The sequence below is a fragment of the Ursus americanus genome, chromosome 12, assembly GCF_024610735.1.
Source record: "Ursus americanus isolate L20-20 chromosome 12, mUrsAme1.1.p, whole genome shotgun sequence".
Taxonomy (NCBI): domain Eukaryota; kingdom Metazoa; phylum Chordata; class Mammalia; order Carnivora; family Ursidae; genus Ursus; species Ursus americanus.
The window spans coordinates 44,472,919-44,496,170 of NC_142138.1; the positions used below are offsets into that span (position 1 = coordinate 44,472,919).

The following is a 23,252-nucleotide window of genomic DNA, read 5'->3' on the forward strand; positions in this document are numbered from 1 at the left end:
AACAGTTTTTTGGTGTAGTCTTAGGGATTTTCTATTATAATATCATGTCATCTGCAAATAGTGACGGGTTTACTTCTTCCTTTCTAATTTGGATGTCATTTCTTTCTTTGGCCTAATTGTTGCTGCTATTGCTTCCAATACTGTGTTGAAGAAGATAGGTGAAAGAGGGCATCCTTGTCTTGTTCCTGATCTTGGAAAAGTTTTCAGCTTTTCACTGCTGAGTATGATGTTAGCTGTGGGTTTGTCCTATATGGTCTTTATTATGTTGAGGTGTGTTCCCTCTATACCCACTTTGTGAGAGTTTTATTATAAATGAATTTTGACATTTGTCAAATGCTTTTTCTCCATCTGTTGTGGTAATTATATGAGTTTTGTCCTCTTTTTGTTAATATGGTGTATCACATTGATTTTTGTGGATGTTGAAGCATCCTGTATCTGTGGAATAAATCCCACATAATCATGGTATATGATTCTTTTAATGTATTATTGAATTCAGTTTACTAATATTTTGTTGAGGATTTTTGCATCAGTATTCATCAAGAATATTACCCTGTAGTTTTCTTCTGTTGTGGCATCCTTGTCAGGTTTTAGTATTGGGGTAATACTGACCTCGTAAATGTGTTTGGAAGTGTTCTCTTTTTCATATTTTTTGGAAGAGTTTGAGAAGATTCTTCTTTGAGTGCTTGGTAGGATTTACCACTGAAGATTTCTGGTTTTGGACTTTTGTTTTTTGGGAGTTTTTTGATTACCGATTTAATCTTCTTACTGGTAATTGGTATGTTTAGATTTTCTATTTCTTCATGATTCAGTTTTGGTAGGTTGTATGTTTCTAGGAATTTATTTCTTTTAGGTTGTCCAGTTTATTGGTTCATAATTGTAGTAATCCTATGTATTTCTGGGGTATCAGTTTTAATGTCTCCTTTTTCATTTCTGATTTTATTTTATGGTTTTATGTTTTTTTTAATTGACCTATAGTTGACACACAATATTACATTAGTTTTGGGTGTACAGCAGTGATTCCACAACTCTGTACATTATGCTGTGCTCACCACAAGTGTAGTTGTCACTGTACACTGCTAATACAATATCATGACTATATTCCCTATTCTGTACCTTTTATCTCTGTGACTTATTCATTTCTTAATAAATACGTCTACTGAAGTGTCAGATTTCTCATCATCAATTCTGAGTGTTAAATGGAATAAATGGGAATATCATCAAACTTCTTAGGGAAAATATTTTCAACATCAAATTCTATATCCAGGAAACAGTCTGTTGTGAGTTTAGGATTGAAATAGGTTTAAATGTATAAAGACTCAGAAAATGTACATGTAGAGGTCCCTGAGTGGTACAGTAGGTTAAGTGTACGACTGTTGGTTTCGGCTCAGGTCACGAGCTCAGGGTTGTGGGATTGAGCCCTGTATTAGGCTACACACTCAGTGCGGAGTCTGCTTAAGACTGTCTTGCCCTTTCTCTCTGTACCCCACCCCCCTGCGCTTGCTCTCAGATGCTCACTCTCTCTAAAATTAAATAAATCTTTTAAAAAATGTACATGTATGCATCCTTTAATTTCAGGCCCTTGGTACAGCAAGAGAATATGTGATCAGGAAAATAGAGTGATAGGAGAAACTTTGAAGATGAAAAGGCCTAGAAAGTAATCAGTGCAGAGTGGTGCAGAAACATGGAGAGTTATAGAAATAGGGTTACCTATGGAGGAAAGAAAGGTTTGGAATTATTCTTGACAATTTGAAGATTTTATTTATTTAAGAGAGAGAGAGAGGTTGAGCAGAGAAAGGGCAGAGGGAGAAGGAGAAGCTGAGCAGGAAGTTTGACGCGGGCTTGATCCCAGGACCCTGAGATCATGACCTGAGCCGAAGGCAGATGCTTAACCGATTGAGCCACCCAGGCGCTCATATTCTTGACAGTTTGAAACAGAGGAAATAACACATTAGTAAGCAATTCCAGGAAAAATAAAAAGTGAATAAGAAAGGTTGTTTAATGAGAGTGTGCCATTTAGCTTTGCAGTGATTAATATTTACAGTTTTAATTAAAGCACATTGATTTAATGAAATTAGTTCAGTAAGATTGTAGAGGTTGGGAGTTGTTATGATTTTTATAATAAGTCAGATGTGAAATAGATCAGTTAAAAAGAGAAATATAAGCACATGCACATTATTGAGATCTTTGAAGTTACCTCCCAGAATAAATAGCTGAAAGAGTTAAGAAAGCACCAACCTCTGGAGAGCAGAATTGGGATGTGGGAATGGATGGATTGGCAGCTATTGCATTTTGTTTTAAACCTTTCTATCTACTTGAATTTTTAAAAGTATGCATTGTTATGTTTTTATAATTTCTAAAACTAAGGATTAAAGTAGAGCCAGTCATTAAGCTGTCTGCTTTATGATTTCTGTTCTCTCGGTCTGACCCGGGTCCCCTTTGATGTTCTACTTTCAAGGAAACCTCAACCAGAAAGAATTCAGCCAGCCCCAAGCTTCATTTTACTTACACCTTCTGCAAGAGATAAAAGAGAATTCTTTCCCCATAGCTTTGGTGCAGACCCAAGCTTCAGTAGATTGCCTTCTGCTTGTACCTGGGCCCTGCTTTGGCCCTGCATGGTTCACGAATTTAACTGTATCTTTGTGAAAAATTCTGCCAAAAGTGGCACTGTTGTTAGGTTACATTATATCGTTCACATATGATTCACCCACACATGTACTGCTTTTCCAACAGAAGGGAAGAAATTGTGGGAAAGAGCGTGGGGAAAATGGCAGCTTTTGCTTTTTAAAAGATGTGATTGGTCGGGACATGTGGCAGATAAAAGATTAAGATAGCAGTGAAATCGGTATTTTTTTCTCTTTCACAGCAGTGCCTGTCATTTCCTGCGATTGCATACTCATTTGGCTTTTTGGATTGGGGTGAGTCAGAGTGAGAGGAGTGCTCCAGTGAGGGGTGGCAGTGCAAAGTGAGACTATAGATTTTCCTTCCTTTACTTCCTTTGCTGCCAAGTGGAACTTCATGGGTTGAAGAATAGTAGCAGGGGTACTAGAGAAATGATTGTGGTGGATCAATCATGGCTGATTGGGTTATCAGAGAAGAGGAGGGAAACTCAGCAGCAGAGGGATGAAAGTTCCTCTGGGGAGATGAGTCCTCTGTTGGGGTGGTGGCATTTGGCTCTTTAGAGATTGCCTTTAATTAAATTACCAGTTACTACTGGTAGTTTACTGATTATTTATTGTGTTCCTAATACATTCTGGGCACTAGGCTAGGTTCTGGGGAAGGAGTGGTATAAACAAAATGGGACAATCATTTTCCCTCTCAGAATAAAAACTGTTTAGGGAGTGGGGAGTAGGTGAAGATAAGTAAGTAGGCAAATGGAACAGACTGTGAGAAATATATTGATGGGAAAACTAGCACATATGAAGAGAGCATCTAACCTGACCTTGATGGGTAAGGTTGAATCAGGAAAAGAGCCTTAAGAAGGGGAAGGTCTAGCCCAGTCTTTCCTATCAAAATCTTGGGTCTGAAGATGGGGACCTCTTATTCACCAGCCTAGAACAGATACTCGTTAAATATTTATTGAAGGAAAAGTAATTAACCTGAAAGTTGAATTTCTTCATATTTCTTCTGCCATTTATTGAGAAATTAAACTCTATCAAGTCCTTCACCCACATTTTTTAATATTGCCCTCATAGTAGTCCTCAGAGATTGTTGCAGACAGGTGAAATTAACTGCCTGTGGTCTCCCATGTAGTATTCAGATAGTTTTCTTGTTCGCTGGGGGTATAAATTGGGAAAGAAAAAAGACCACACTATTTAAATTATGCATCTAGTTCCCAAGTTCTTGAATTAGGGTCTTACCTATTGTGGCAGTAGTAAACCAAGAAAGAAGTAGCTTGAACTCCTGGTCTTCAATTTGGTTTCGAGGGAGGAAACTTTGTCCAGGCAGTCCTCTCAAGATGGATATCAGTAGCAGTGAAGAAATGCTTCTCTAAATAGTAGTATTATAGATAGAATTTTTAAAATTTTTTAGATAGAAATATTCTTTATGTGTGTGTTGTCAAATAGTAAAAGCAGATAGCAAGTAGTGATCGTGGTTGTGACCATTCTGGAAATATAACTTGATTCCTGCTACTTTGTTAATCTGTATTGTGTGGTATGAGGAGCCGATGTAGTCGAGTCAGATCTTAGTAATAGAAAAAAGTATACTACATCATCACAAGTCTCTGGTCAGGACATGTCCAGTTTCCCCAATTCTCAGATCTCTACTCTCACTTACCAATTGTCTTAACATACCCACTTGAAAATATTTAATCTGTGTCCTTATATATATTCTTGTAAAATATATGGTATTATATATGTATGTTTTCAGTTTGCATAAATGATAATTGTGCTATCAATTTTGTTCTGCTTTCAACAACACATTTGCAGGATCTTTCCTTGCGGTATGTATGCTCCTCTTCCAGGATCATAACAATATTCTTTTTTTTTTTTCTCTGTGTAGAAAGCATCTTTTTTTAAGTTCAATTAGCTAACATACAGTATATGATTAGTTTCAGATGTAAAGTTCAATAATTCATCAGTTGTCATAATAATGTTCTATATTTTCTAGTTATGTTTCAAGCTTTACATTTGTTTTTATGTCTTTAATCCATCTATAATTCACCTTTTTGTGTATTGTGAATTAGGAGTACAGCTTCTCCTCTATTTAAGTGAATCATTTCCCCCAATACTGTTTACTAAATAATATGTCCTTTTTTTTTTTTTTAAAGATTTTATTTATTTATTTGACAGAGAGAGAGACAGCCAGCGAGAGAGGGAACACAAGCAGGGGGAGTGGGAGAAGGAGAAGCAGGCTCCCGCTGAGCAGGGAGCCTGATGTGGGGCTCGATCCCAGGACCCTGGGATCATGACCTGAGCCAAAGGCAGACGCTTAACGACTGAGCCACCCAGGTGCCCCATAATATGTCCTTTCTGTACTGATTTGTGGTGTTACTTTAATCATATATCCACTTCCCTTAAATGAAACTGTTTTGGAGATACCTATTCTGTTGTAATAATCTTATTGTCGGTTCCTTACCTGTACAGAACAGTTTTTCTCTGGACTATGTCACGGTATTTGGTAGGGTGAGTGTTCCCCTCTTTCTTTCTTCTTCCTTTTAGAAGTTGACTTAACTATCCTGTGGATTTTTATTTTATTTTATTTTAATTATTTTACAAATTTTATAAAAAGTTTGACCCCAACAAATCCTGCTTCAATTAATTGGAACTGCACTGAATTTATACACTAATTTATACACTGCTAAATAGAATGAAATTTAACCTTAACTCCATTTGAGAGAAGCAACAATATTATAGACACTCTTAACATCATGTAAAATGAAAACGTATGGACTGGAGATTTAGTGGGTGTTGGGGAGAGCATGAGCACCTTACATAACCCAACAACAGGTTGGGAATACACAGTTTAAGAAAAGGGCATGCAGGGGCGCCTGGGTGGCACAGCGGTTAGGCGTCTGCCTTCGGCTCAGGGCGTGATCCCGGAGTTGTGGGATCGAGCCCCACATCGGGCTCCTCCGCTATGAGCCTGCTTCTTCCTCTCCTACTCCCCCTGCTTGTGTTCCCTCTCTCACTGGCTGTCTCTATCTCTGTCGAATAAATAAATAAAATCTTGAAAAGAAAAGAAAAGAAAAGGGCATGCAAACCAACTCCTTTATTTGTTTTGGGTTTTCCCTTTAAATTTTCTCTGGTCTGACTTCTTAAATAGGCAAGGCAACCTAGCCTGGATGCAAGATGAGAGAGGTACAGCTTTGTAGCTATGGACCAGAGTCAACTGAACACCCACAAGTACTGATCCCCCTATCAGAAAGTCTGTCATGGCACTTTTATAGTGTGTGAGCTGGGAAAAATATTTCCAACATGTATAACAAAATGTTATCATTCGTAATATATGAAGTGCTCTTAAGTCATTATGAAAAAGATGAACATTTCAGTTTAAAAAAAAGGCAGAGAATATCTGCTGTTTCCAGAAGACAGACAAATTAACAAAGCTATGGAAAAAATCCTTCTCTAATAATAATAGAACTGTAGATAGAAATATTGTGTGTGTGGTCTGTCAAATAGCAAAAGGATAAATACGGTTAGTGAAGGAATGGGCCTTGAAGTGCCGATCTGGTAATGTCAGGGAGACTCCTTTTTTGGAGATTTCATTTGACATTGTCAGTTAAAATATATACATAATACAGGTTGGGGAGTGGGGTGTTTAAATGAAATAGTATTGGCCATGAGATGATAATTGAAACTGGATGGTGAATATCTAATGGTTCGTTATACTTGTTTAGTCTGCTTTTGCATGTTTGTAATTTTCTACAGCAAAAAGGAAAAATATGTATATTCTTTGTTATAGTAATTATTCTTTATGAATTTATCTTGTGTAGTAGCAGAATTGCCTAAAAAAATAAAATGTAAAACGATGAGCTTTATATTGCTTGTAATAGTAAAATATAGTAAATGTTTCTCATTTGGGTAGTAGTTGGAAAGTAGCTTAGCATTTGAAGAAAACATTATCTTACATACTTTTATACTTATATAAATGGATATTACATTGTCCAAGATACATTATTGTGTGAGAAAAGTTATAGAACAGTATATATAATATTCCACTCTTTACATTTAAACATTTATATGAATTATGTCTGTGTATGTGGTATGTACATAAGAAAAGTGAGAAGATTAACAGTTCTTTTGTGGGAGAAAGTAGCATGGGGGAATTTTCACTTTTCACTCTTTGTGTTATTTATTTTACCATCTATGTTTACCTTTAATCAGAGGGAAGTAATAAATTCTAAAATTAGAAAAACTAATTTGGCTCCTAATAAAGGTCACATTCTAGAGAGGAGGGAAGTAATCAGTGACATTAATGGGGGAAATTACCTTGGGCGGGGATAAATGTACAGTGTTTATCTTGGTTATGTTTGAATTATGCTATTATGGATCATTTGCTTTACTTTCTTGCTTTATGTTTTGTAAAGTTTCTTCAGGCAGAAAAGTTTAAAAGGAAACGCTGTTTATAAGTACCTGTTTATTAATGCAGTTTTATATATGATTTATGTTCTTCATGTTTATGTCAATAAGATTGGTGTGTATTTGTTGTATGTGAATTAGATTCTATAGTTTATTCAGAACAGAACTGAGATTATTCGTGCATGCAGTCGTTTTTAGAAGTAATTTAACTCTTTAAATGTAGATTTTTCTTGAATTGAGCTTGAACTTTATATAAATTCCATATAACCTTTCTCCCTTTTATGTATCATGCCCTATGCAGAGCATCGAGGATACAACTGTGAATAAAAGTAAGACAGACACATTCCCTGTTTTTGGTGGAGTGTTTGGGTGAGGGAATGATGATATGTGTTGCAGTGGGCTGAAGAATAAATGGGGAAGACTATAGTAGAGAGAGTTAAGAGTGTATAAATTTCCTCCAAAGGTTAGGCTGTGAAGGGGAGGAAAGAAGGAGGAGGAGTAGTGGAAGGGAGCAGGGAGCACAAGGAATCAAGGAAATTTTAGTTTTCTCTTTTCCCTCAAAGATCCTTACAACATTTTAAGAGAGTAAAATGGGAGACCATCGTGAAAAAGAGAATTTGGTGAAGGAATATATATATATATATATATATTTAATTTAAAGATTTTATTTATTTATTTGGCAGAGAGACAGCCAGCGAGAGAGGGAACACAAGCAGGGGGAGTGGGAGAGGAAGAAGCAGGCTCCCAGCGGAGGAGCCTGATGCAGGGCTCGATCCCAGAACGCCGGGATCACTCCCTGAGCCAAAGACAGACGCTTAATGACTGAGCCACCCAGGCGCCCCCAAAAATATATATTTTTATATATACATAAAACCAATCTGGGAATGTTTGGAGTTTTGATTTTTGTACATTTACCAGTCTAGAGTTGAAAGATTCTAGGTCCTAGTAGCCACCTTGGCATTCTGTTGAAGTCATTTTTCATCTGTAATTAATTACATTACTCAGGCTTTGGTTAGTTTCTTTAACTAAGGAAAGCAAAATCCCTCAAGTGACCCCTGGATTTATAGTTTTCCAGAAAGTGCTTGCTGATAGAATCATTTTAATATTGTGATTTGAGGGCATTAAATAGTTCTCGTGTCTGGATAAAGAAGGTTCTCCTGGCATTGAGCACTCCTGTTGGTAAAATTAATGGTAGATTCATTCTTCATTTTTACTTCTCTCTAGCACTCATCTTGTCAGGCTTTTAACCCCTTATCATACTAAATGCCATTCCTCACAGCTGTCTGTGGCAGGCATATTCCCTTTATTTAGATATATGGCAACATATGTTCCTTTATTTAGAGTGTGGTTCTCACAGTGTGATCCACGGATCCTTGTAGGAGTCTGAAAGGTCAAAATTATTTTCATAATACTTAGATGTTATTTGCCTTTCTCATTGTATTGATATCTGTACAGATGGCTTGAAAACAGTGTTTGGTCAGACTGTGCGCCTTAGCATGAAACAAGGCAGTATTCTTCATTGTTGAGCAGTCAGTAAAAAAAAAAACCCAAAAAAACCCCACCAAAATGCATGCACACACAGAAAACCCTATTTCACTTAAGAACATTCTTGATGAAACAGTAAAAATTGCTTTTACTAAATTTTAACTTTGAGTTATATATTTTTTACAAATTTTATTTATCTGAGAGAGAGAGAGCATGAGCAGGGGGAGGGGCAGAAGGAGTAGCAGCCTCCCTCCTGAGCAGGTAGCTGGATGTGGGACTCGATCCCAGGACCCCAAGATCAGGACCTGAGCTGAAGGCAGATGCTTAACCGACTGAGCCACCTAGGCGCCCCTGAGTTTTAGATTTTTAATGTCATGTGTGATGAAATAAGAAGTATAGATAGGATATTTATGTCATTGAGTTGTCAGCTGAAATAGCAGCTTTTTCATGGAATACCAATTTTACTTGAAACAGCGACTAACCTGAGTATTTGGCAGATATTTCCTTGAAGTGACATGCTTCAGTTATATTTACTTTCTTATTTACCATTTTGGTGTTTTTCATTTGTTCCTATGGGTTGATGTAACTATCTGGTGTCATTTCTTTACTTTAATACAGTTTTGTTCCCACTACCTCCTTTGTGCTGTTATTGTCAAATATGTTATAGGCCTTATAATTCAATTATATGCATATTGTTCCATATATTTAAGTTAGAAGAAATATGCATTTATACTTTGTAATTACTTAGTTACCTTTACCAGTGTTGTGTGTGTGTGTGTGTGTGTGTGTGTGTGTGTGTGTGTGTTGATTTGTATTTCTATTTTGGATTATTGGCTTTCAACCTTAATAAGAACTTCCTTTATTATTTCTTGTAAGGTGGCTGTGCTAGCAACAAATTCTCTCAGTTTTGTTTATCCTTGATTATCTTTATTTTGCTTTCATTTTTGAAAGGCAGTTTTGCTGGGTATAAGATTCTAGGTTGACAGTTTTTTTTCTTTCAGCACTTGGAATATAGGATCTCACTGCCTTCTGGCCTTTATTCTTTTTAATGAGAAGTTAATCTTATTGGGGTTTCCTTGTATATGATGAGTTATTTTTCTTTCTCTCTTTCAGCATTTTTATTGTGGTAAATCCGGGTATAGATCACTTTGCCATTTGTCATACTTGGAATTTGTTGAGCTTCTTGGATGTGTAGATTAATGTTTTTCAGCAAATTTGGGAAGATATCAGTCATTATTCCTTTGGATATTTTTAAAATATAGTATGTCTTTCATTACTGGAGGGGAGGGGGTCAGGGGATGGGTTAAATAGATGATAGTTTCTAAGGAGGGCACTTGTTGTGAAGTGGTGTTATATGTAAGTGATGATTCACTAAATTCTGCACCTGAAACTAATATCACACTGTATGTTAACTCACTAGAATTTATTTTATATTATTTTATTTTATTTTTTGACTAACTGGAATTTAAATAAAAATTTGAAAAAAAATGTAGTGTGTCTTTCAGACCGAAACTCTATTACCCTTTAAACACTAACTCTGCATGCCGACCTCCTCCTGGCCCTAGGCAACCACCATTCTGCTCTCCTCTCTATGAATTTGATACTCTAGTTACATCATATAAGTGGGATTATATAATTTTTGTTCTTTTTTGTCTGGTTTCTTTTGCTTTGCATAGTGTCTTAGCACAAGGTTCATTCATGTTGAAGCTTATGACAGAATTTCCTAGAATTTGTGTATTCTTAGGTATTGAAATTAAGTAGTCCCAATTCCCTAGGTATTGAAACATTTTTTTTCCTTTCCCACTTGTTTTATTTTTACTTAACTTTTATACTATCTACTTTTGAATTATTATCTAGTTTTATATATTGTTGTATGTTTAATTAGTAAAGCCTCTAAGTTAAGAAAATGAAACCAAACAGACAGTGCTTTGTTACCTTTGAGAAAAAGTTGATAGTAGTTATGCTGTGGTTACGCTATCCTGTTTATGGAATTACTAAGATACAAATTATAATGTAATTTTGAAATACATAATTTTGGAGTCTTTTGCTTAAAAATGTAAATGATGTTATACCTCTCATTTGAGTATGATTTGTGAAATTGGTGGTTCTTAATTTTTTTAAACTCCCGGTCTTTATATTTGAGGGACTTGGGACACATTCTCATCAATAAACAAGACATAATTCAATAGTGGTTCTCTATAAGGAGGTCATGACTCCTCTTCCAATAAGTTGAATATACCCAACTACCCCAAAGTCACTGGTTACTGTGTTTTTACTACTTGTGGCATAATCATTTTTACTCTTTTTTTTTATGCTTATGAAATTGTGCCATGTAACTTCTTTTAGTTTATCTAAACACATTCATGAGATTTAAGGCATCCTTTGCTCATGACCATGGCTTACCCACTTCATCTTAGAGCTATTATTTTGATAATAGCTGCCCTGAATATGTGTGATCTTAGAGTGATTGCTGAATCCTTGTCTCAGTAAGGGTAGGCACTGAATGAATTTTGAGAACAGCTATCATTTTCTTTTAAAGTTATTTGTTCCTGGAGAGTATTCGTGATTTGAGGTATCTATTATATTTTCCCTCAATTTAAGGTTTTTAATAAATCAAAATTTTTGAATAATATATAAAATATATCATTGGTATATAAATAAGCTCTACAAGTAAGTTAATCTTATATATTGTCCTTTATTTCCTAAACAGAGACTCTACAGGGGCAGGTAATTCACTGGTCCACAAGCGGTCTCCTTTACGTCGAAACCAAAAGACCCCAACATCCTTGACCAAGCTGTCTTTACAGGATGGACATAAAGTCAAAAAGCCAGCATGTAAATTTGAAGAGGGTCAGGATGTCCTAGCTAGATGGTCAGATGGCTTGTTTTATCTTGGAACTATCAAAAAGGCAAGTTACCTTTATATTTTTTTTGCTGTTTTTTTGCAGTAAACTTTTAATAATTACAAATTTAAATTTCACTTCATGTTTTTGACTTACAAAGAAATCACCATACATATTCCTCTGTATTTCAGATAAACATATTGAAACAGAGCTGCTTCATCATATTTGAAGACAGTTCTAAATCCTGGGTTCTCTGGAAGGACATTCAAACAGGCAGGTGCTACTATTTCTCTTGAACATGATTTACACTAAAATTTGATATTCTTTAGCCTGTCATTTTCTAGTGTTTTTTTTTTTTTTTGTCGTTGAGTACAATATCTTGAGGTAACTCAGAATCACTTTTGAGGAAATTCATTCTTCATCGTCCTCAGGGAGTTATTTATAATCTATGTCATAAACCCTGGAAGAACAGGAATTATTCTTGTTACAGTAGAGATAAAGAACAGATCCATCAGTGATGCACGTCTATGAACTATTGTTAGGGCCCATCTAATAACTTTGAAGAAAAATTTTTAGACACTAATATGAGTAACACTTTGGGCTTCAACTTAACTGTTACTTGCTTATATTGGTAAAAGTAATGTAGAGAGCTAATATTTATTGAGAGCATACTATTTGCCAGATGTTTTGGGGGAAATTAGGACCTATTAAACAGGCTTAGAGTACTAGAAGTATTCATTAATAAGAATGATTTGAAATGACCATTTAATTAGGGGGTTTAATGTTTAGGTGGGAAAATGAGGCTATATTTGTGTGCAAGTAGAAGTGAATACAGGTATGCCTTGGTTTGGTTATAGGTATGTTTTTTGTAATGCTTTCTATTTTATTATTGTAATATTTCTGTAATAGCTGTATGCCCTTTGAATCTGCTAAATAAAGGTGTCGTTCTAGGTATTTCTTATGAAAAGTGATTTATAAATAACAAATATTAAAAATCTGAGGATTTTGGCTGCACACCGAAGCTCTACTTTTTTTTTTTAATTGAGTTAATAGGCCTGCACTAAGACCCGTGTTTCATATCTCCTAGAAAGGAGATGTAAATTTTCTTTCCCTAAAGGGTTGATACCTTTCTAAAGTATTTAGTGATTGGGTTTTTAATTTGAATCCCAAGTGGAACTCTATGATATGTTACTACTGTGTTCTATTTCTTGATTTCATTCTTAATTTTTGTAAAGAATAAGAAAGTTTTGGTAAAATAATTAGAATGTTCTAATTACTGTGTACACAGTTGGTATTTGGGGCTTAGGTGGGGAACTCAGTAGCTCTTACTCTAGTAAAATGTCTTTCAAGAGAAACTTTTTATAGTTCTTGGGACTGATCAGTTTAAAGTTCTGAAATTATGTTTTGAATCTGAAATTGAGGAGTCAGTGAGAAAAGGGATAGAAGGATAGAAGATCTTCAACAGTAGTTATATTGAGCAGATCTTGTTACCCCACATACAGAATTATCTTTTCTTTCTTAGTTTGTAAACATGGGTCTTTGTCATAGGACTGAAACATGTTATACTGCTTCTGTTCCCCTATGAACTTTTCATGGTTCAACTTTTCAGGTTCTTACAGGTTAAATATAGATCTATTTGTTTTTCTCTCTCCTTCCCTCCTTCCTCCCTCTAAACATTCCTTCCTTCCTTCCAGACAGGAAGAAGAAAGCCAGTAGTACATACAGAAAATTGTGAAAGTGAAGGGTACTGTCCAACATGTGTTACACTCAGTATATCAGTTCAGTGGTCTGTGATTGTTTTTGTCACTGACTTTTTTTTATTATCATCAGAACTGAAATAAAAAAGAATTGCTTCTTGGCTATTTAACCTTTTTTTTTTAAGATTTATTTATTTGAGAGACAGGAGAGAGAGCGTGCACACGCATGGGGGGAAGGAGCAGAGGGAGAGGGAGAGACTCAAGCAGGCTCTGCCCTGAGCCCAGAGCCCGATGCAGAGCTCGATCCTACGATCCTGAGATCATGAACTGAGCCGAAACCAAGAGTCTGATGCTTAACTGACTGCACCACCCAGGCACCCCTATTTAACTCTTCATAGCACCTTGAAAGTAGCGCACATGTAATTGGAGTTGATATAGAATGAGGAAGTGAAACCGAATACTGCATTATGGCAGATTTCAATGTGGAGAGTAGTAATTTTCTTCCTATAAGAAACCTGCTAGTAATAGATATAAATCATAATAACTTAATAAATTGGACTAATTTCATCTGTCTAATAAGATTATTTTTTTAAAGATTTTATTTATTTGTCAGAGAGAGAGCATAAAGCAGGGGGGGTGGCAGGCAGAGGGAGAAACAAGCTCCCCGCTGAGAAAGGAGAGGGATGTGAGACTTGATCCCAGGGCCTTGGAATCATTACCTGAGCCAAAGGCAGACGCTTAACCGACTGAGCCACCCAGGCATCCCAAATAAGATTATTTTAAAAAGTTTATGTAAATAAGGAAAAATGTAGAGGGAGTCATATTAGTTTGTTTCTGTGAAGGTAGTTTTTATTTTGGATATTAACAGTTGCATTAATGTTTTATATTCTTTAATCAATACTGCATACTCAGTTTGAGCGGTTTATTCAAGAGAAATCATTCAAAAGTACAAGTGCTAGGTGGAAAATAGTTACTGTAGTTTTAACAGCAAAAAATGTGATATATGTAAGATAAAACCTGGGGCCATCGGTCCTTTTTCAGGGAATTGCTGATTTGGACTGAGAGGTGCCAGCCTCAATCTGGTTGCTCTCCTGACCGGAGCCATAAACTCAGAAGCTATGGAGGCCATTTCCTTCCAAGTGTACAAGGAAGTAAACAAAGTCTGGGAGAGGTAGGGAGAGAGGACAAGAGACCAAAATAAACAAGGAAAAATGCAAAAAATGAACAAACAAAAAACTTGGTAACTTACTATCTAAGAGTAGAGGTGTAATAAAGTAAATTTGGTTATTTCTACTGGATAGAATATTATGCAGCTGTTAGAAATTATAATTTTGAAAATAGCAGTGTGGGCAATACTTTTGATAGAAAAAAATACTACAAAATATCGATGAAAGGAAGGATGTCAGAGTGGAGAGAATATGGACTCCGGCATATCTGGATTTGAATCCTAGTCTTGATACTTTCTGAGGGTCCTTGAGTTAGTTACTTTATCTTTCTGAGCCTCAATTCCTCTCTATAATAATAAGATACTTACGTAATAAGTTGTAGAATTAAACAAAATAATATATGCCAAGAGCCTAACAGTACTTGGCTGATAGCACAGAATGGTACATTTTTATTATTGTTGGCAAATGAATATACCATGTAGTTTATGAAATTGAGGAGAAGAGAATATTGGGAATAATGATGTTAGAGTGTTAAAATCATACTCTAAATTTTATGGAATAAAATTGTTTTTAGAGTAAAAATGCGTAAAAAAATAATTTACCTATAAAGTTAAGAATATAATTAATAAGTGTGGAACACCTTAACTTTTTTTGCACTGAGGTTTTGTTAGGATACTTTTTTGGACACCGTATTTCCAGATTTCTGAAGCTGGAGATTAAGTAATTGGGGTTCACCTTCTTTCATAAGTCAGTAAATAAAAAGAAATGTACTGAATCCAGAGAGAAAGAAGTCATCGACATATCTGCTTTGCCCTTTTACTTTAGTCTCATAATGGTAGACAGTATAGGGTGAGTGAATACGTGTATATAGGTAGATGTGTATTCTGAAGACTAGTTCTGAGTGTTCACAAAACATTCCATTTCCTTGCCCTTCATGGGAGTAGGAATGTTAGAAGCGAATAAAGGATCTTGCCTGAGAGCAGTTTAAATTATGCTCTCTGCTGTAAAAACAGGTTAAATTATCAATGTAGGTAGTTAGGTATCTTAAGTTAAAGGTGGGAAGGACACAGGGAACATAGAGATAGCATTTTGTGGATAGTCCTTTGCCTTGAGAAGAAATCATTATGATTCAGTGAATAAACATTGCCAATATGGGCAACCCACTGAGTCAAATAAGTAGTTTTGGTATATGAAATACTTCTTCGTTATGGCTGTCTTTTAATGTATATTTTAAACATTTTAGGAGCCACTGGAAGTGGGGAAATGGTCTGTACAATATGTCAAGAAGAGTATTCAGAAGCTCCCAATGAAATGGTTATATGTGATAAGTGTGGCCAAGGTAAGCATTGATTTCTTTTAATCTTGTGGAAAAATTTTATTACATACTTAATGCTCCTGTTGAAGATTAATGATTAAAAATACTTTGCATTGGTAACTTGAAGCTGTTATCATAAATTTATTCATCAATTGTAAATATATTAATGTAGGAGAAGAGTACTAAAATGCCTTCTTGAAATTGTGTTGCAGTATTTATTAATAAAATAGAATTTGCTTTATGCTTTTTTTGATATTAAGGATATCATCAGTTGTGTCACACACCTCATATTGATTCCAGTGTGATTGATTCAGATGAAAAATGGCTCTGTCGACAGTGTGTTTTTGCAACAACAACAAAGGTATCTTTTAAGTGTTTTGGGCTGAAGCCCTAAATGGAATTTGTAAGGCGCTCTCAACGTAATGATTGTGTATGTTGAAAGTTTATGTGACTGAAATGAGCAATTCGTGCAGGGTAGAAAGAGGTGAGGCTTATTGTTTGACTAATGATGCTAAAGTGACTTGCAGCTATCCTTGCACTTATTTTCTGATAGTGAGTGGTCTTGGAATTGGGGCAATAATTTGAAAGACAACAAAATAAATAAAGATTATTATTAGTCAAACAGTTTGTGATATGGTAAGAAATTTAGAGTGGAAATTTCTTATGAAGTTTCAGAAGCATTTTTATGTTAAAGAATTGTATTTAAAATTTTATCCTTCATTCGTTTAAATAACTTTTTCCCTCTAATATAGAGGGGTGGTGCGCTTAAGAAAGGACCAAATGCCAAAGCATTGCAAGTCATGAAGCAGACATTACCCTATAGTGTGGCAGACCTTGAATGGGATGCAGGTCATAAAACCAATGTCCAGCAATGTTATTGCTATTGTGGAGGCCCTGGAGAGTAAGTAAATAGTTATTTCATGCCCTTTAAGTGATTTTTGTTTACATAATCTTTATTTTTGTTATCGATTGTGGTGTGGGAATGATACCGATAGTGAATTGTAAAGGCTTGAAGAGGTCAATAAAGAAAATTAGGGGAGAAAATTTGAGGCCATAATTATATTCATCTGTATCATTAGATGTTAGCTAAATAAGTGAATTAGAGTTCTAACAAAGAATGTTTGGAAATTTACCTTTAACTTCTGATCACTGGTCCTAGTTCTGCTCTTTTGAACTAAACAGATACATCTTATCTCTCTTAGAAGGTAACTCTTAAAATAATTCAATCCAACAATCCTATTTCTCACTCCCGTGACTCATACCAATAGTGTTTTTTTCCAGGTTGAAATCTCCATTACCATTAAACATACTTTGTACATGACTTCTAACCTCTGTCTTTGTTGCTCTCCAGGTTTTGAAAGTTACTCTTGAAATATGGTGTTATGGTTAGAAAATGATTAGAAAATTAGAGAATTCCAGGAGTAGTCTCACAATATAATTGGGCTGTTATGCTTCTGTTGTTGCAAGGAAGGATTCTCTTTATTACTTTTCTTGGATTGTCCCCTTATGTTTTTTTTTGCTCATTTTGGGTTTGTGGTGGTCAACTAATACGTCCAAATTTTTTTTTTTGGTATAAGTTCATATTAAGCCAAGTTGTACATCATGTATTTGTACTACATTTAAAAAATTTTAGTGAATCATATTTCACTCTTTAAATTGTAATTATTGGTTTCTTGTGTCCTCCTTCCTCAGACTCCATGTTTCTCTCTCTTTCTCTCTCTTTTTTTTTTAGAGATTTTATTGACTTATTTGAGGTGGGGGGGGACAAGCCATAGGAGAGGCAGAGAGAGAGGGAGAAGGAGACTCCCTACTGAGCAGGGAGCCCGATGTGGGGCTTAATCCCAGGAACCCAGGATCATGACCTGAGCCGAAGGCAGATGCTTAACCAACGGAGCCACCCAGGCATCCCTCAGTGTTTCTCTTAAAACAAGGGTGCTATTTGTTTGTTTTTTTAAAGATTTTATTTATTTGAGAGAGAGAGAGAGCATGAGCCAGGGGTAGGTGCAAAGGGAAAGGGACAAGCAGACTTACTGCCAAGTGGGGAGCCAGACTCGGGGCTCAATCGGAGGACCCTGAGGTCATGATCTGAGCCAAAGTCAGATGCTTCCCGACTGAGCTACTCAGGTCCCCTGACAGGGGTGCTGTTCAGGAGAATGTTGGGATAGTCATTGTCATTAAATGTCATTAAATGACAGTCATTGTCATTAACATATTATTTGTTCAAATGCATGTATAGAAAATGTCTGTAAAGTTTACCGTGACTGGGACGTAAGTTGTTCAGTGATGAAACACAAATAAATGAATATATGGATAAATGAATTTTTAGTTCTTTATTCTGCATAATCTCTAATGGAATTTTTTATTTGTGATTTAACATTTTTTATAACAGTTCTTAGTTTTTGGTCACCTGCAGATTTAAGAAACATTTGTCTAGTTTCTTTAATCACTTACAAAAGAGATACAGTGAATAAGCATAGAGAGTGATCTTTTCCTTTCTCATTTATACCTAGCATTTGGTTTAAAGTTATTACTCAAAATAGGTAGAAACCATCATAGACATTTTATGAAGTAGATCATTCATTGTTAAGTGTCATGACCAGGAGAACTGTATTTGATATTGTTAGCCACTCTAACTTTAGCAGAGGACCTAGCTAAGTACCCGGAACATAATTAGTATTTATTAGTCTTTTGATGAATGAATAACCTTACTTAATATCAGTCTTCTTGCCTTTGCCTATATATGGCTTAATGGGGGACTGACTTTTTGAGCTAAATAATTATTGGAAGAAAAGGCATTATTTGGGTGGCAAATAAGGATATCAGTATATCAAAACCATGTACTAGCTAAAAAGAGAGGATATCCTTAGGTAGAGATTCAATTTTAGCTTCTTCAGCTCTCTGAAAAAGAATAAAACCTGTCACAAAGCCTTTACATCTAATAGAATCTTTGATTAGATTTATAATTATGTTAACCAGATTTATATATGAAGTTGGTATTCTCCATTCCTTTTCATTATAATGGACAAGAATAATGGAAGCACAGTGAAGATACAAAGCTGCCTATGACTATTAGGGTATATTGGGCGAACAACTGTATGCATCAGTAACCTCTGAAACTAATCTCCTTTCGGGGGAGATTAGTAGAGAGTCTATGTGAAAAAAAATCCTAGGTTTGTTCTTTGACAGAGATTCTTTACTAGTCTAGGAACCAGGCTTTATAAGTTCTGGTGAATAAGAAAGGAGGGATGAGATCATCAGTAATCTTTTTGGGAAAGAAAAAATTTAATGTTAAATATAGCAGAAATGTCATAGTGTAATCATAACTGTATTTTGATAATGCCACTTGGTTTTGTTTTGCTTTTTTTAAAAAAAACTTTACCCCGAAAGGTAGTAATTTTAATCTTAACTTTTTTTCTTATAGCTGGTATTTAAAGATGCTACAATGCTGCAAATGTAAGCAGTGGTTTCACGAGGCTTGTGTGCAATGCCTTCAAAAGCCAATGCTATTTGGAGACAGGTAAGAAGGGCACTTGAACTTTACCAATTGATATATATATTTTTAGCTTTTATACTGTAGTTATGTTTGCAGTTTCAGATTTCTAAATATAATTACAACGAGTTGTGAAGGAGTTGCCTTAGAGGGAAAATATTGAATGATACACTTAAATTATGCATAATTTTAAAATACACATAACTTTTGTGCTTTTATATGTTACTCCAGAACACTTTTTAAGTATTTGATCAGTGATTATATTTGCTTCTATTGCCCCACGATGCTCTAAACTATTGCCATTGGTACCTTCCTTTTAAGAACCTCAAAGGGATCCTGTGACAGAAAATTGGAAAAGGCCACAGAACCTTAATACAAAATTTACACCTTCATCGATCTAAAGAATTTACAAAAGCAGACTTAATGGGCTTTCTGGATTAGGAGAATGGAATAGCAGAGAGCTCTAGGAAGAAAAGTGAAAGAACACTGAACTTGGCATAAAAAACCTGGGTTTAAATGTTGGATTGTGCTGCTTCTTGTCTTTCAGAATTTAGGAAGATCAGTTTATCTCCTTTTATTTTACCAGATTGCTTAGAGCATTGTATATAACACTGTACATGGGGGCTGCCATCACAATTCATGGTACACACAAGCCATTAGTAAACTATACCTGTGTATGAGTCTGTGTGAACTCTGAATGTCTAATGAGTAAAAAAAAATTGCCTTTGCTTCCCATACATGAACTATTTCATTATTTATTGTTACTGAAAAACTTTAAATCACAGTGTCATAATTCATATTATATTTTGCTTTGTGTATCACTCATCTGTTGTAGGATATGTACTTGCTGAATATTAATTTTAATTGTTGAATAATTTATGTATACCTTTGATTACTCAGTATGTAACTTTTCTTTTTTCTTAAGGTTTTATACATTTATTTGCTCTGTCTGCAGTTCTGGACCAGAATACCTCAAACGTCTACCATTACAGTGGTAAGTATGGACATTTCTGTTAAGGAGCAATAAAGGGCCATATTCTTAAACCTACAGGATGAAATGTTCTGTATACGTTAACTTGGTTTAAATAAAAGTTTACTTTTTTTTATGCCTCGCTTTATTTCTCCTGAAACCTGATGTCATTTCACTAAAGATTATCTAGTTTTATTGCTGAAATAGCAAGGCCATTTATTTTCTAATGCATAAAATGTAGCTTCACATATCTTTTAGATTTTCAAAATTCTTATTCATGTTTTTAATTCTTTTGGGCCTTCAGAATAGCATACAGTAGAAGAGAGAGGTCTTATACCAAATATGCTGGTTTCTGCTTTAGTGTAATTCTTGGGCATGGGAAGTGTGCTGAATTTTGGGAGATTTCTGATAAAATGCTTATAGTAAGTACTTAGAAATTTTTATTAAATGCTTTATGTATTTTAGGAAAGATAAGATTTAACTCATGAATCAGATAAAGTCTGTTAAAATATGATCTATTCTATGGCTTATATGTAGGTGAAATGCAAAATTTTTAGAAGTTATTTTTTCTTAATTACTTCCTCTTTGAATGTATTTTAAGAAATTACTCAAATACATTTTGGTTTATATTTACTACTCAGTATAGGCAAATATTTAGTGTTTTCCAATTATTTTCATATGTAACGATTTATTATATTATGAATATGACTTACGCTGTTGACCCTCTGCTCACCTAAATACTTCACTTTGGATTTTTTAATTGCTGTTTTTATTTTTTTAAATGTGATTTCTTAACAATAACCAAAAATATTGTTTTTGTATATTGTGATTATTTTTGGATTCCAGGGTAGATATAGCACACCTATGCCTTTACAACCTAAGTGTTATTCACAAGAAGAAATACTTTGATTCTGAACTTGAGCTTATGACATACATTAATGAAAACTGGGATAGATTGCATCCTGGAGAGGTAAGTGGTCTTAGAGCTAATTTCATTAGCTACTTGATGTCCTTTTTGTTTTGTTTTTTTTCTGTTTAAAGCAACTAAGATACATGTATAAGTCACACATCTAAAGTAGAATTTTATTTTTAGTTCAGGGAGAAGTTACTTTGATGATATCAGGACTAGCCCTCTCATCCTCCTGTTTATTGCCTATTGACTCAGGGAAAAATGCAAAAGGAGGAAATAAATAACTTGATTCTTCTATTTTCTGAAGTGAGAATTATTATAAAGATAGAATGGAGGGAGAAATCCTTATTGAAATCCTTATTATTGCATGTCTTAAGGTTCCTCCTCCTGTTTTTCTAAGTTTTTATAAATATAAGAGATATAACCAACACTCTTCCTTCCTCTCTTGTTGGTACTCCCTTATATATATATCTTTGACTTCCAGGAATGGGGGTGTACCCAGTAGTAGTGTTAGAATAATGAGTTAGGGAGTAAAGCTATTCTAGTTGGAGATTATCCCCCTCATTCCTACATCTCATTTTGCTTTTCATTTGCGAAGTCTAACCACTCATGCTGGTTTACAGTCTTTTAAAAAAAAGCAATATAAAAGTTAATGCATGTTCATTGAAGATTTTGAAACTAATAGACAAGCACAAAGAAAGTAACTAAAATAACTTTAATAGGTAACTTGTTTTTAGTATTTATTTTGAATTATTACAATATAGATATTAATTACTCTTAGCTTAATGTTTTATTTTTTGTTTTGTTTTTCCTTTAGAGAAAGTAGGGGTGCTTGGGAGGGGCAAAGGGATAGGGGGAGAGAATCTTAAGCAGGCTCCATGCCCAGCACTGAGCCCCGACTCTGGGTCTCTATCTCACCAACCTGAGATCATGACCTGAGCTGAAATCAAGAGTTAGATGCTTAACCGACTGAGCCATCCAGGCACCCCTAACTACTCTTTGCTTAAATAAAAAATTTTGTTTTATAATATGTGGAATTAGATGTGTGAATTTTAGTCACATATTACTTTTTGACGAGGTAAAAGTTGTGTAAACTAAAGTGAAGTTTAGGAAGAATTTCTGCTTTTGTAGCTTTTAGACATGGGGCAATATATAAAAGGTTGATGTTGGGGCGCCTGGGTGGCGCAGTTGTTAAGTGTCTGCCTTCGGCTCAGGGCCTGATCCCGGCATTATGGGATTGAGCCCCACATCAGGCTCCTCTGCTAGGAGCCTGCTTCTTCCTCTCCCACTCCCCCTGCTTGTGTTCCCTCTCTCGCTGGCTGTCTCACTCTGTCAAATAAATAAATAAAATCTTAAAAAAAAAAAAGGTTCATGTTAAATAGGATAGTGGTTTTTTTAGGTTGCTTTGGGGGTTTTATGGGGCATCACGGAGAACATAATGCATATTTAAAAGCTTGTTTGTGGTAGATCAGCTGTGTAAAATATAAAACAAACATTGCAGGATACTTAGATTTTTAAAATCAAAGATATTATTAAAATCAATTGAGCTAAGATGTTTTGAGTGTTAGAAGTTGGAACACAACACTCTTCTGTTACATGCTTTTTCTGGATGAAATCTGAGAGTAAACAAGTGACTTACAAAGTTGACAAATTTTAATAAACTGATTAGTAATAAAAAAAAGTAAGTGTAAAAAAAAAGTAAGTATAAGGCACTAGTGGCTATAGTGTTCATTATAGTCATCTTAATATTTAATACTTACATATTCTTTTAAAATGCTTTCTTTCTAGCCAAGGTTCCTTCAGCACTTCATAAGCAGATACATCTCTATTCTTAGTACATTTTATGCTTTGCGTAATTAAATTCTGTATTAGTTATTTCATGTAGACAGTGGGCACAAGTATAAAAGCTCAAGTTAAAATGCCATCTTTTATTAAAATAAAAAATGATATTTAGATTTTGTTCAAGAGGTTGAAAATAGAAAACAGAAATCATAATTAGACTATTTAGACAATTAGTCGGTTTCTAAGAAATGAATTCAGTTTATGAATCTCAGGTATCTTAGTTCTGACTGTACTTATGATACATACCAAAAAATTTATTAGTAGATACATGTTTTCATTTTCTGTAGCTTTCATTCAACTCAATTTCTTATTCTTTGCCAGTATGGAATTTTTTTTTTAATTTAAAAATTAAGAACAACATTATACTCTAATAAAACTTTATAGTGGAAAAGTTTTACTTTTCTGAGGAGTGTTTCCATTTTTTGGAGCCATCAAATTTATTATCAGAACAAGTGACTTTCTAATCATTTCTCATTGCTTTTTCTCTGCATTAAAGAAAATACTCAGATTAGTCA

General features: G+C 34.8%; 1 protein-coding gene across 4 annotated transcripts in view; it reads left to right on the forward strand.

Annotated features, from left to right (window-relative positions):
* MTF2 (metal response element binding transcription factor 2) overlaps positions 1-23,252 on the forward strand; it is a 58,712-nt gene that overhangs the window by 20,616 nt on the left and 14,844 nt on the right. For 2 of the 4 annotated variants that reach the window (XR_006780399.2, XM_045801775.2), the window contains exons 2-9: positions 11,215-11,413; positions 11,539-11,620; positions 15,454-15,549; positions 15,786-15,886; positions 16,278-16,426; positions 18,947-19,042; positions 19,941-20,009; positions 20,832-20,955. Coding sequence is in view for 3 of the 4 variants with exons in the window: in XM_045801775.2 (XP_045657731.1) it covers positions 11,215-11,413; positions 11,539-11,620; positions 15,454-15,549; positions 15,786-15,886; positions 16,278-16,426; positions 18,947-19,042; positions 19,941-20,009; positions 20,832-20,955 (916 nt within the window). In the remaining variant the exon portion in view is untranslated. Of the gene's footprint in view, positions 1-11,214; positions 11,414-11,538; positions 11,625-15,453; positions 15,550-15,785; positions 15,887-16,277; positions 16,427-18,946; positions 19,043-19,940; positions 20,010-20,831; positions 20,956-23,252 lie in introns of all 4 variants that reach the window. The other 2 variants (XM_087866107.1, XM_045801776.2) reach the window with 2 other exon arrangements.